At 45.9% G+C, this 13,947-nt stretch overlaps 1 protein-coding gene across 1 annotated transcript; it reads right to left on the bottom strand.

Moving 5' to 3' along the window:
* Positions 1-571: 571 nt before the first annotated feature.
* Positions 572-9,427, bottom strand: LOC119375311 (uncharacterized). The gene is made up of 2 exons (XM_049411230.1): positions 8,603-9,427; positions 572-657 (listed from the first exon to the last, which is right to left on the bottom strand). The coding sequence occupies exons 1-2, from the start codon at positions 9,273-9,275 to the stop codon at positions 572-574; spliced, it is 759 nt and encodes a 252-aa protein (XP_049267187.1). The 5' UTR covers positions 9,276-9,427.
* Positions 9,428-13,947: the final 4,520 nt, after the last annotated feature.

Genomic DNA, 13,947 nt, shown 5'->3' with positions numbered 1-13,947 from the left:
AGTAAAACGCCGCTCCAGCAGCCCAGTATCCTGCGCGACGCTGGGCCCATAATCAGGCATGGCACTGGAAGCTGGTACCCAGTAGCACTGGGTTTTGCAATAGGGTTTATTTACGCTAATAATATTGACGAGCTACAGCAACGCATCAGCACTCATCTACATAATGTAACTTCCTGGTGTCAAACGAACGTGCTATCCATCAATCAACTAAAAAGAATTTGGATTGTCTTGCTTTCTTCGTGACGCTTACTTCGGAAGATATATATATCTGTATCTTGACAACAACCTAATACCAATATATGGCAGCACGAAGTTCTCTCTCGTCGTTTTAGACAGACACCTGAAAATCGTTCTTCGTGCGCATTCGCCTGTCCGCCAGATTTCTTTTCGAATACCAGTCATACTCGAAAGCTACAAATGATATCGTTGTATGCGTATCGTAGGCTTATTCTTTAACCAGGTCCTGGCCCCATCTTCAAGGGTGAAATACATGTGGCGAAGCTTCTCGTCGCAGTCGCAGTTGTTGAATTGGGCATTCCGGTCGTAATTTTGCAACCAGTCTTTTGCGCCTTCACGTAGTGATCCTCAGGGGTCCTCCCTGGGCTGATGCATAGTGACTGCTTGAGGTGAAACAGCGACCGTCATGGTGCCGGCCATCTGCACGTGGTGCATGGGTTGCCAGGCAGGGCCCTGTATTGTGGTGGTATTCTCTGCAATATGTGGCTAGTTTGACTGTCGTTGATATGGCGCCGGAGCGTTCTTCAAGATTACGGATGGGTTTATGGCTTCACGGAGGCGTCCTGACCATAACTGACAACTCCTCCAGATTTCACATGGTCTTGATGCAAGAGAAGCTCTCGCAGGCATCAGAAATTCTTTATTAGGGTGAACTTGTGCCCGCAAAATGAAAGGTCCAGCTACAAGCAATTAAAGCTTCCTATTGATAGCAGCGAGAACACCGTCGACCTTCGAGTGATCTGTCCACCCGTGGAACGCGTTGTCTTTTAAATATCTAATTCAGCCTTGCAGCGTTGAAGGTGGTGCGTGAGTGAGATGCCGAATAAACTTCACTATTAGCACCCTGCGTGTAATCTTAACAGAATGATCCCAAACCATCACGAAGTTTCTAAAACTTTATGGCGTGGTCTGCTCCAAACGCCCCTAACATTCGCTGTGGGTAAAACCTGAATACATCAAGATCCCACGCCTTGTGGGAATCGCTTTCAGGCAAAGCAGCCAGCGAGTAGTTCAACGCTGCATTTCTTTGGCATTTAGCCGTCCTGATTGAGCCGTCCAAAAACCTGACGATCCACCATGAGGTCGATCGTCAGGTTTTTGTAAGTGTAGTCGTTGTATGCGTATCGTAGGCTTACCAGGAACTTCTACAACATTGGCATTTAAACGGTAACTTCTGCACTGACGTAACGCCAGCACTCATGTTACAGCACACACGTCAGCATTATCGAAACGAACTGCACTTTACGGTGCGAATATGTGAATATCATTTGTAGCTTTCGTTAGCTTGTTCCTCCGAAGTCGACCAACGCTTTATTATCGCTTGTTGTATCATAGGACTACGAACGTAAAGTTTATTAGACTGATATTAAAGCGGAGCCAACACTCCAACCACAGTTGACGTTAACCTCACATGACGCCTGTATCGTAGGAGCATACATATGTAGTGTTTATTGCTTTGCCATAAAATTAGTTAGCCAGCACTACAACCATAACTGACGTTGCAGCAACATTGCGCCTGCATAGGGTGTTTTTCCAAAGCAGCTGCTAGACAAGGCATTGCTCTGTGGTGGAATACCTGACTGCCATGCAGAATGCTTAGGTTCGATTCCTGCTGGGATCCTCCAAATCTATGCGTGGCCATAATGATTGCTCTGCTTAACTCCACTAGACGCACGTTAGAAAGAATGCACGGAAGAGAATATAATAAACAGGCATGTAAAAGCTCTGTTGTGAAAGAAAAGGTCAATGTTTTCTGTGCATGGTTTTCTACAAAGCTGTCCATGGGAATAATGGGTGTTCTTCTTGAGTCCTCCAGACGCACGTTAAAGAGAATGCACGGAAGCAAATTGGTGATGAATATGTTAATGATAAACAGGCATGTAAAAGCTCTGTTATGAAAGAACAGGTCAATGTTTTCTGCGCACGGTTTTCTTCAAAGCTATGCGTGGGCATAATGGGTGTTCTGCTTAAGTCCGCTAGACGCACATTACAAAGAATGCACGGAAGCGAATCGGAGATTAATATGTTAATGATAAACAGGCATGTAAAAGCTCTGTTATGAAAGAAAAAGTCAATGTCTCCTGTGCGCAGTTTTCTCCAAATCTGTGTGGGCATAATGGAATTTCTTCTTAAGTCCGCTCGACACACGTTACAAAGAATGCATGGAAGCGAATCGGAGATGAATATGTTAATGATAAACAGGCATGTAAATGCTCTGTTATGAAAGAAAGAGTCAATGTCGTCTGTGCGCGGTTTTCTCCAAAGCTGTGTGGGCATAATCGGCGTTCTTCTTAAGTCCGCTAGACGCACCTTACAAAGAATGCAAGGAAGCGAATCGGAGATGAATATGTTAATCATAAACAGGCATGTAAAAGCTCTGTTATGAAAGAAAGAGTCAATGTCTTCTGTGCGCGGTTTTCTCCAAAGCTGTGTGGGCATAATGGGCGTTCTTCTTAAGTCCGCTAGGTGCACGTAACAAAGAATGCACGGAAGGGAATCGGAGATGAATATGGTAATGATAAACAGGCATGTAAAAGCTCTGTTATGAAAGAAAGAGTCAATGTCTTCTGTGCGCTGTTTTCTCCAAAGCTGTGTGGGCATAATTGGCGTTCTTCTTAAGTCCACTAGACGCATGTTACAAAGAATGCACGGAAGCGAATCGGAGATGAATATGTTAATGATAAACAGGCTTGTAAAAGCTCTGTTATGAAAGAACAGGTGAATGTTTCCTGCGCACGGTTTTCTCCAAAGCTATGCGTGCGCATAATGGGTGTTCTGCTTAAGTCCGCTAGACGCAGGTTAAAAAGAATGCACGGAAGAGAATCGAACATGAATATGTTAATTATAAACAGGCACGAAAAATCTGTGATATGAAAATAACTTTCAATATTTTTTTGTATATTTTTTCTCCAAAGCTGTGTGCACATGCTTGTTCTGCCTAACTCAGCTAGACGCACGTTACTAAGAATACAGGGAGGGGAATTGGAAGGCAATATCTGGTTAAAGTAATCGGCAAGTAAAAGCTCTGTTATGAAAGTAAATTTTGATGTTTTCTGCGCATGCTTTTCTCCAAAACTATCCGTGGGCATAATGCTTATTCTCCTTATACCAGCTAGACGGACGTTATTAAGGATACGCGGAAGAGAATCGGCGATGAATATTCTGATTATACGCCTTCCTATTGGTAAAACTTAATTGCTTAGATTGCATGGAGATTGTTCAATAAGGTGTCATATTTGTGAAACGTTTTTGTATGTTTTCATAGTTGTCCAATGCCATCTTTGGCTGTCGGCATTCTACGAAAACACTCCGCGGAAGCCCACTACGAAAACACTCCGCGGAAATAAATCGAGACGAGGGAGTTTTTTGCAGTAAAAAATTCATAATAAACAAAACCAATACAAAGACCGATTTACATAGTCTACCTATTTACATAAAAATAGAGTGACCGCACATTGTGCGCTGTCGCCGGTATGTAGAATCCCCCAACTGTATTCTGTCGTTACATTCATGCAGTCGCTGAGGGAAACTAAGTGGCAAATGCTGTTTTAGTGTGCTGTCTGTTGAACTAAAAAGATTTCGGCAGATCCCACGTACCGTGAGAATCGATGTCATGCGAAGCATGCGCGGCATGGTGACTGGCGTAATTTTTCCCATTTAGCGATACCTTACGGAACGACGCTAGAGAAATATGGAAGTGGTATACGCACTAATATGTTGAAGAGTCGCATATGTATTATGTGCCCCGCCACGGTGGTCTAGTGGTTATGGCACTCGACTGCTGACCCGAAGGTCGCGGGATCGAATCCCGGCCGTGGCGGCTGCATTTTCGATGGAGGCGAAATGTTTGAGGCCCGTGTACTACATTTAGGTGGACGTTAAAAAACTCCAGGTGGTCGAAATTTCCGGAGCCTTCCACTACGGCGTCTCTCATAATCATATCATGGTTTTGGGACGTTAAACCCCAGATATTATTATTATTGTATGTATTATGTAACCAGTCGCTTACAGTTTCGTAACGATGCCAACAGCAACATGGACATTACCAACGCAAGACGCGGTAAGCTGATATGTAGTGCTTATATTCTTCAATACTGCATAGCGCGAATTCGAACAGGACAAAGAAGTAACACAGATGCACAGGGCAGGCGTTACTCGCAACTAGGCTATATTCAGAAAATCTTCCCTAGATATATACACAGCCGAGTGGCACGCGCAAGCACACTGCGCGTATGTTACAGTCACAGTTGCAATTGTTACAGTTGTTATGCTTATACTTGTCCGTTGTGACGGAGAACGCACGCACGTTTCATGAACCCGTGTGCATGTGTGGAAGGGGTGCTTTACAGTCCATGAACAAGGTCATCATCCCCGTGACAAGTGAGCCCCAGCAGCTGGGCCTGGCTTGGTAATCGGGTCCGTTTGTGATCGTGGCTACGAGGGGTTTAAGTGCAGTGAAGTGCGAGGTATAGTACAGCGGGTGGAAATCCGGCACGCATCTTACGGTGAAATGATCTATGATGCCTCTTGTCTTGGACGGGGCAGCGCGGTCTTTTGATGCTCTGTCCACATCAGCCGCCTTTCAAGCAGTTAAGGACAAGGCGTTGCTGGATCTTGATAAATCAATCTTGAAGTCACCTTTGTTGTATATCAAGAACGCAGGATCAGAGGGCGGAAGAGAAACTTTATTGAGCTGCTCGTAGTTACAGAGCCTCGAGCAGACTGCCCCGATGAGGCGGAGTCCTCGAGGAGGAGGAGGGCCGTTGCGTCGCTCTCTTGTTTACAATACATGGCGAGAGCGGCGTCCCGGGGAAACGTGACTCTACATGCATTTAGTTCACGGCGGCTGCAATAGTACATAATTCACAGCCGCGCACAGATGTAAACACGGAGAGGCCATGTGGTCTCTCACTATACACACTCACGTTGTTAAACACGCACGCTTTGCCGTTGCTTATATGTGTGTGGCTTTTTAGTTCCCAACATCTTCCTCCCCCCTAAGACTAAAGGTGTCGTAATTCAAACGTTCAGGAAAACGTCTCGTGCGCGTACTACGCCTGAGAACGTTCCCGTTTCCACTGTCTGTGTTGGGAGGTAATTCCGAGGGCTCCGCGTCTGAACGCGACGGCATCAAGCCTGGAGCTGACGGCGCCGTGCCGACGGTCTGCGCTTCGTTTCCATTACCCGTCTGTGGGCAGCTTATATCGTCCCCGTGAAATGGGATATCGCCTGGCGCGCTGCGGCTGCGCAAATGGTCTACGTGGCAGAATCTTACTTGCCCCGAAACAAACACTAGGTATGTCATGGCGGACCTTCTGTTGACTATCTTTCCGGGAAACCACTTAACGGTTTCACCTCGAACGCTTCTTACGTAAACGAGATCCCCTTTTTCAAACTGTCTTGAGCGACCTCGGTGTTTGTCCGCGCTCTCCTTTATGTGCGTTGTTTTTTCGTTCATTTTTCGTGCAAGGTCTGGTTTCAGCATGGACAGCCGCGTGCGCAGTTTCCTTCTCAAGAATAATTCAGCTGGCGTCTGCCCTGTGAATGTATGGGGAGTGGTTCTGTACCCAAACACGAAGTTATCCACTTGTTGTTGTAGTGTTGTTTGCTGGTTTTTCTTTTGGTCACTCACTCCCTGCAGCAGAAGCGACTTCTTCAGCGTTTGTACTGCTCTTTCTGCCGCCCCATTTGATTGTGGGTGGTAAGGAGGAGTTAGCGTGTGTTTCACACCGTTTGCTTTTAGAAAGTCCTCAAATTCTTGGGCTCTGAACTGAGGGCCATTGTCTGTAACAATTTCGTGTGGCAATCCATATGCAGCAAACATAGATCTCACTACTTCGATTGTCTTTTGCGCTGTTGTGGAGTTCATGATTTTTACCTCTAGCCACTTCGAATGGGAGTCCACACCAAGGAGAAATGATTTGCCATTTTTCTCTGCAAAATCTAAGTGTACTCTCTCCCACGCATTCTCACACCACCTCCACGGTTGCAATGGAGTGGGCTGACCGAACGAAGCAACACTCTGGCAAATATCACACTTTCTAGTGATTTCCTCAATACTGCGATCAATAGCAGGCCACCAGACCATTGATCTAGCAATTGCCTTCATCTTAGTGATACCGATGTGCTGTTCGTGCAGCAATCCAGGAACGTCACTTTGAAGTGAAGCGGGAATCACAACTCTGTTATTCCACACTAAACAACCCATGTGCACACTCATTTCTAACTTCCTTACAAAGTACGGCTTTAGCTCGTCAGAAACTTTGTTTGGCCAACCGCTCCATGTGAATTCACGTACAACGCGGAGCACTTCATCTCTGGCTGTCTCTAGCTCAACCTCTTTAACTGTGACAGGAAGGTCTTGTATCGGTGCAAAATAAAAAAATGCTTTCAGACTCTTCAGTAGTTTCAGGCAGGGGGAGCCTCGACAAACCATCAGCATTGCCAATCGTACGTCCTGCCTTATACGTGACCTGGTAACGGTAATTTGTCAGTACGTGTAACCAACGGTGCACTCGCGCAGCAGCCACAGAGCTTGCTGGACGCTTAGGGTCAAAAAGAGCAGTCAGTGGCTTGTGGTCCGTGAAAATTTCGAACTTGCGACCGTACAAGTACTTGTGAAATTTCTTGATTCAAAATATAATGGCAAGTCCCTCTTTCTCGATTTGCGCGTAATTGCGCTCAGTTTGGGTCATTGATCGAGACGCAAAGGCGACAGGTTTTTCATGACCATCAACCACATGAGACAGCACTGCCCCTAAGCCGTATGCAGACGCATCACATGTCAGACGCAAATCTTTTCTGACATCATAAATCTGCAATAGCTGGTTATTACACAGCAATTCTTTGCATTCTCTGAAACACTTGTCACACTGACTTGGCCATTTCCATGCACTTTCTTTGCGCAGCAAGTTGTGTAATGGCTCAAGCAGAGTTGCCAGATTTGGCATGAACTTCGCATAGAAGTTAACGAGGCCAAGAAATGCTTTGAGGTGTGTAACATCCTTTGGCTGTGGAGCATGCATGATAGCTTCCACCTTGTCTGGTGCTGGGTGCAACCCATTCTTGTCAATTACGTGTCCCAGATAGCGCACTTTACTTTGAAAGAACGAGCATTTTTCTGCATTAACGCGGATTCCATGATCCTGTAGCTTCTTAAGCACTCTTTCGGTTCTTTCGTAGCACTCTTGCTTATCTTTTCCTGAAATAAGTACATCATCTATGTAGCATGCAGTGCCAGGAATTCCTCGTAAAATCTGGTCCATTACTGTTTGGAACATCGCAGGAACGCTTGCTACTCCGTACGGCAGTCTTTTAAATCTAAAAAGACCCAAATGAGTGTTCACTGTCAATAGCTCTTGGGCGCGTTCATCAAGTTGAAGTTGCAGGTAAGCCTTAGATAGATCTAGAACTGTGAAATTTGTGCCTCCTACTACAGATGCAAACATGTCCTCCGGTAAAGGCAGTGGGTACTGATCCACCTCTATACGCGGATTTGCAGTAATTCTGTAGTCCCCACATATCCTAACAGAATTGTCTTTCTTTGGCACTATCACAAGAGGGGTCGCCCATTCACTGTGCTTGACTCGATATATGATGTCAGCTCTCTCAAGGTCATGTAATTCTTTTTCAACTTGCTCCAACACGGCGTAGGGAACTGGTCTAGCCTTACAAAAAAGGGGTGACACATTCTCCTTCAGAACAATGCTCCCATTGAAGCCCTTGATTGTACCGTATCCTTTTGCAAACACTTCATGGTACTTTTTCAAAAGAGAATTTTCTGTCTGAATGGTGTACACAGGTACGACTTCTGACCAATCTAACCTTATTTTCGACAGCCAGTTACGCCCAAAAAGTGTTGGCATCCTCAAGCCCGATTCATGCTTGACTATTACAAGCGGCAGCTCGTGGCGCTGTGTGCCATAGCTCACATCAACTTGCGCGGAACCCTTCACATTTACAGGTGTTCCGTTGTATGTGACCAAGCGCACATCAGTTGCGGACCACTCAGCATCAGGAAAACATTTTTCAAATTCGCTTTCCGACATTAGAGACACTGCTGATCCTGTATCAAGTTCCATTGGAACCTCTTTGCCATTTATGTGTAGCTTTACTACTAAAGGAGATGTCTGACCATCTCTCTGGTTATGCCCTATTGCCAACAGTTTCGCCTCTGTTGTGCTTTGGTCAATGTAATGCGTTTGTTTAGTTCGACACATTTTAGCAACATGGCCCTTTTTCGAACATTTGAAACACTGACTCTGCAAAAATGGACATGCCCTAGCAAAATGCTCATCACCACACCTGAAACATTTTCCTTGTCCCTCGCGAGAAAGTCCTTCTTTCCGCGGCTTCCCTGGTTTACAGGTGGCAGTCGCCATTGTGGACGCTGTTTTGCTTTTGCTCATTGGCTTCCTTTTAGGCGTCGGCTTGTTCTGCCAGTTGACGTCCGCAGGAGCTGGGAGAATTTCTTTGGTGTCGTTCTTTGCGGTTTCCATGGCGGTGGCGATGTTTAGAACTCGTTCCCATGTCGCCTCCTTGTTCGGTAACGACAGCAGACGACATCGGATGTCCTCGCTGCGAAGACCCGAGATTAGCCGATCTCGAAGACTTTCTTCAAGGAAGCTGCCGAAATCGCATGTTGCCGCTAGCTTCTTGAGCTCGACGACGAATTCTCCAATTGTTTCACTTTGGCCTTGATCCCTCCGATGGAACCTGTACCGTTCCGTGACTATGGATCTCCGTGGTGCGTAGTGCTCGCGCAGCACTTTCGTGATATCAGCATACTTGGAGTCAGCAGGACTCTTAGGCAGCAGAAGGCTTCGTAGTGTCACGTAGGCTTTTTCACCTAGGACTGTCAAGAACACTTGCGCCTTCCTCGGCTGGTCAATGTTGTTAGCGCTTGCGAAGACCTCGAATCTTTCGATGTAGACTTCGATGCTTCCAGTGTCGGGACTGAACTCAGCAAGCCTTCCAACCGGCGTCGTAACCACGCTGCGATCTCCTGATGCTGCTATCCCGTCTGCCGATGTTGCCATGATTGAACAGTCCAGTTTCACCACAGCAAGATGTTGTTAACACTTGTCTTGTGATTCAATCGGAGATGCCATCTTCGGTCCCATCGGATATACCATCTGAGATCCCATCGGATATACCATCTGAGATCCCATCCTCGTCGCCAAAACTGTTGTATATCAAGAACGCAGGATCAGAGGGCGGAAGAGAAACTTTATTGAGCTGCTCGTAGTTACAGAGCCTCGAGCAGACTGCCCCGATGAGGCGGGGTCCTCGAGGAGGAGGAGGGCCGTTGCGTCGCTCTCTTGTTTACAATACATGGCGAGAGCGGCGTCCCGGGGAAACGTGACTCTACATGCATTTAGTTCACGGCGGCTGCAATAGTACATAATTCACAGCCGCGCACAGATGTAAACACGGAGAGGCCATGTGGTCTCTCACTATACACACTCACGTTGTTAAACACGCACGCTTTGCCGTTGCTTATATGTGTGTGGCTTTTTAGTTCCCAACAACCTTCATTACAATAACTACATTGAGGGGAAGGAACGAAACCACGCCTGTGCAAATAAAGGTTTGGTGACGGTATTTTGTATCGCAGTTTAGTGAAAGTTACTTCCAGGTGCCTTGTGCTACACCATTTGCTATTCCACGGAAACCTAAGGTGCTGAACCCGTGTATCGTATAGGACAGAAGATTTAGTACGTTCCTCTTGCAGAAAAAAAATCGTAATCGTGCGATCGCGTTATTGCAGGATGGCCTTAGAACATTTAAGACAGGTCCTTTAAGGGATGCTGCCGCCAGAGAACGTTCGGCGCCAGTACGATGTTTTCCTTTTCTTTGAATTTAAATCATGAGGCAAAATGTCTTTCGCGCAAACGTCGTTGGCCGTTGCCCTTTCCAGAGGTTAACTATAGCGCACTTTCAAATGGCTCAACAAAACACTTCACACTGACGTTAAACTTCGATCCTACTTCGTTGAAGTTATATTGGCACATTCAGATGTGTCATTCGGAAGAGTTATCAGTCAGATGTGGCTCAGGTCACCGTCTCTTTTTCATGGGAGCGTGCGTCAAGCAAAGTAAACGAGATCGGCCGTGATATGCACAATGCAGTATGGTGGAAAGCATACGTTCAAAGAAGAGTGCGTTTGCTTCTAAACATGATTGAGCATAGTTCAATGCAAATGGAACAATTGTCTGTTTTTACAAGCCTTTCGATGTTGTTAAAATGTCAAACGGGACCCAGAAAAAATCTCGATATAATTTCCTTCTTTCTTTTATAGTAGTGCCCGCAGCGCCATCCCTCATTGTCTGTTATGATTTAGTTGAAAATGCGGAACCTGTGTCACTGCCCACATAGTGCACCTAACGATGCCATGCGACAATGTTTATGCCACTGGGTGAAAGTACTGGGCACACTCTTAGCAGATACTCATTTTATTTGTAAGCTATATTGTCAAATACGGTGAATAGAGTTGCAGGCTAGCCAAGATAAACCACTGAGGTCTACTGATCTAGGCTCATCGTTCCTGTCAGATGATGGATTTTTGCAATGTAGTCCTTGGCTGCTACCAATTAAGCAAAGCCGGAACGCTGATGATCTCTGTTTTTCCATTCGTCCCTTATCATATCTACCCTCTTTGAGCTGTATGTTGTCACGGGGTTGTGACGTCGACGAAGACAAGAGCCGGCGTGTTCAAGATGAAACTTGTGGCCGGAAAACGAAAACTCAAAGTTCAGCAATACACACTGTACACTGATAGCGGCGAACTGGGCTTCGGCCTTCGATAAAACAAAACACCGCTGCTATGCGGCGTCTTTTATACGTCACGCATCGAACTTTCTAACCTTATCACAGGTGCTCGCGCAAGCTCTGCTATATTCTTGACTATTCCCGCTATGTGTTCAATCTTAACAAAATGATCTACTACCATCTGGAACATTCTCAGACATTCTGGGGCGCTTCGCACAAGGCAGCAGCTATGCGTGCAATGCTCCGGTAACAGAAAACATACATAGAAAGGAGCGCGTGTGGCAATATGGTTATTGATGTGTGTATTTTCAGCGGAACTGTTATGCTTTTCGTATGCCGACACGTGTTTGCAAGAACTATCATCTTGACTGGCCTTGCCTTTGTTGCGCGTGCAATACAATACCTCGGCCTTCGGTCACCTTCTTTATCGTCCGCCTCATCTTCTGCTTCACTCCGCGAACATCTTTGCCCGACGTGCGTTCTTCCGCCGTCCGATTTGTCCGGCGTCACATGCAATAACTCAGATGGGAGAGCGAACGAGTACACAGAAAGGCGAAGAGAGAGACAAAAATAGGACCAAAGAGAAAGCGAAATATGGAGAGAAATAAAACGCATAAAAGAAAGAATAGCAAGACAGGGTAAGAAATACTCAGAGAGACAAAGAAATAGAAACTTACATTAAAAAAGAGAGAGAAGAAACAGAGAGCAAGACAGAAAGAAAAAAAGAAAGAGGGGGATAAATGAAAGGGAATATTGAGAGTGACACAATAAAGAGAGGGAGAGAAAGAGGAAGCATGAAATAGGGGGAGAGAGGCAGACAAAAAGAAATCTAAAGAAGCAGACAAAAATAGAAAGAATTTAGAGAAAGAGAAAAAAAAGACACGAAGGAAGAAAGAATGAGAAAAAATGGAGATATGCGGAAGGCCACCCAGCTCCGTTCTCCATCCAGTCTTAGCACCACTAGCGCGAAGCTGCGCTGTTTTTAATTCAGACATGAAACACCCGTTCGCTTGGTAGGACGGAAAGGGAGCTTTTTCATCCACTTTATTTCTTTCAATTCAGGCCATAATACTTACACTGCGGTTAAAAAAACTCTAAGGTTGTCCCCTATGCTTTCGGTGGCCTAATTGTCTCTTGTCTTCATTGGTTTGGCCTAAAAGTGCGTAATGCAACACGATAATTTTTTGTCTATAAATTTTTCAGGAGAATAACTGAAAGATAGCGCAGTGGTCTTTTAAAACCACCGCGTGTGTTGTGCCTTCAAACGTTTTTAAGGATAAACCACATAATTATATATTTGTATATTGGTTAGACGAGTGCCCTTTTTGTTGACGTAGGAAAGTATAAACTTCTAAATGTCTTAGTACGAAACGTATTAGTCAGCGTTATTAATTTACCACTCTCTGCATGCTTGGCATGTTATCATATTAGAAGTCGATATTTGTTTAAGTGTGACTTCCTTTCTATGTTACGAGACAACCTAAACTCTTAAAACACAAGGCCTGCGAGGTATCGCTAATAATGACGATGGAACGAGCTACCTATTTTGCTATGTCTACGTTAATCAAAGACCGATGCCCCTTTGTCAGCACATCGTCTAAAATATCCCCGTTCTCTATGTTTCACATCAACATTTTGGTGGATGGTCGTAATCACCGTAATTGCAATACAGCTCAGCAGTGCTCTCTACGTTGAGCACACCACTATGCTTCTTTAAAGGATCACTGACTTAAACCTTCAAACTGGAGAAGTGCCCTTCACTGGAGTACTCGCTACGAATAAGTCTTTTTGGCCAAATTTTAATGCCATCCGTCCCCTGGAAGTTGTTTTGTATCTACGGTAAACAGCATGCAAAAAGTTCAACGGGGCGCTTGCCACCCTGTGACATCGACATTTCTGCGATGTATTGGGTGTGGCCCACACCACCCTGAGTGAAGATTCGCTAAAAACGGTGACATCGATGATTTGAGTGTTCTTATCGCGGCGTCGACCAGTGCCGACGCCTGAAAACGCTGTCACTCCAAGTGGCTGTTGTTCCCCATCGGGCCCGATTGGGGAACCATGTGGGGGAACCGTAGTGCGCTGTAGTCATGCTCTTCGAAGCATCAAGAAAGTGGGATGATCGTATCGTTTCATTACTTGTATGGTTCATGCCAACACGACTACAAGCTAGCAAAGTGTAGGAACGTAGGGTATTGAGAAATATCATCGCCAAGATACTACCACTCTCCCCTTTCCTACTGCTGAGTAGCAGGCCAGAACATTGATTCAGGCCGACCTCTCAGCTTTTCTGCCATAATAAACCTTTTCTCTCTCTCTCATCGCCAAGAAGGAAAACGCAGGTACGCTTAACAGAGAATGTTTGTTCCTCCGTGCATATCCTTGTGTTGTCACATTACCAGATCACTACACTGCCACGCCCACTTCTTGTCTTGCTTTGATGTATTCGGGTTTGACCGGCAGGGATGGTTATCAACGCTCGACGCTGTCCGCGAAGCAGTGTTCGAGAAGCTTCCCGATTGTAGTAGATCGTTTTGTTAAGATTGCACCCCGCACGCGAATGTTCCAGCTTTGTCGAGAGATAACGCCGCCACCAGTGATATTGCTGGAAATTTCGATAGCGCCTGTTTAAAAGCCGACGCGTTTGATTGACCGCTTGTCAGTTGATCAACGGTCGACGTTCTGTTCGCCGCTATCAGTGTATTGCTTTTCAGTTTCCCGGTCACAAGTTCGGCCAAATAAAGAGTTTCATCTATGAAGCGCTGACTGCTGCCTTCGTCGACGTCACAACCACGTGACATCTGGTGGAGGTGCTGGGTACGTTCACGTCCCGGACGCCCCCGTCAAGCCGTGAACCCAGCCCCGCTCGTGAAGAAGACACCGACACCATCAGGGACAGTCGAGCAAGCCGGAGACTCAAAGGACTACCCCCTCAATTTG

Source organism: Rhipicephalus sanguineus, chromosome 11 (assembly GCF_013339695.2).
Source record: "Rhipicephalus sanguineus isolate Rsan-2018 chromosome 11, BIME_Rsan_1.4, whole genome shotgun sequence".
NCBI lineage: Eukaryota > Metazoa > Arthropoda > Arachnida > Ixodida > Ixodidae > Rhipicephalus > Rhipicephalus sanguineus.
This window is presented reverse-complemented; position numbering and strand designations above follow the sequence as displayed.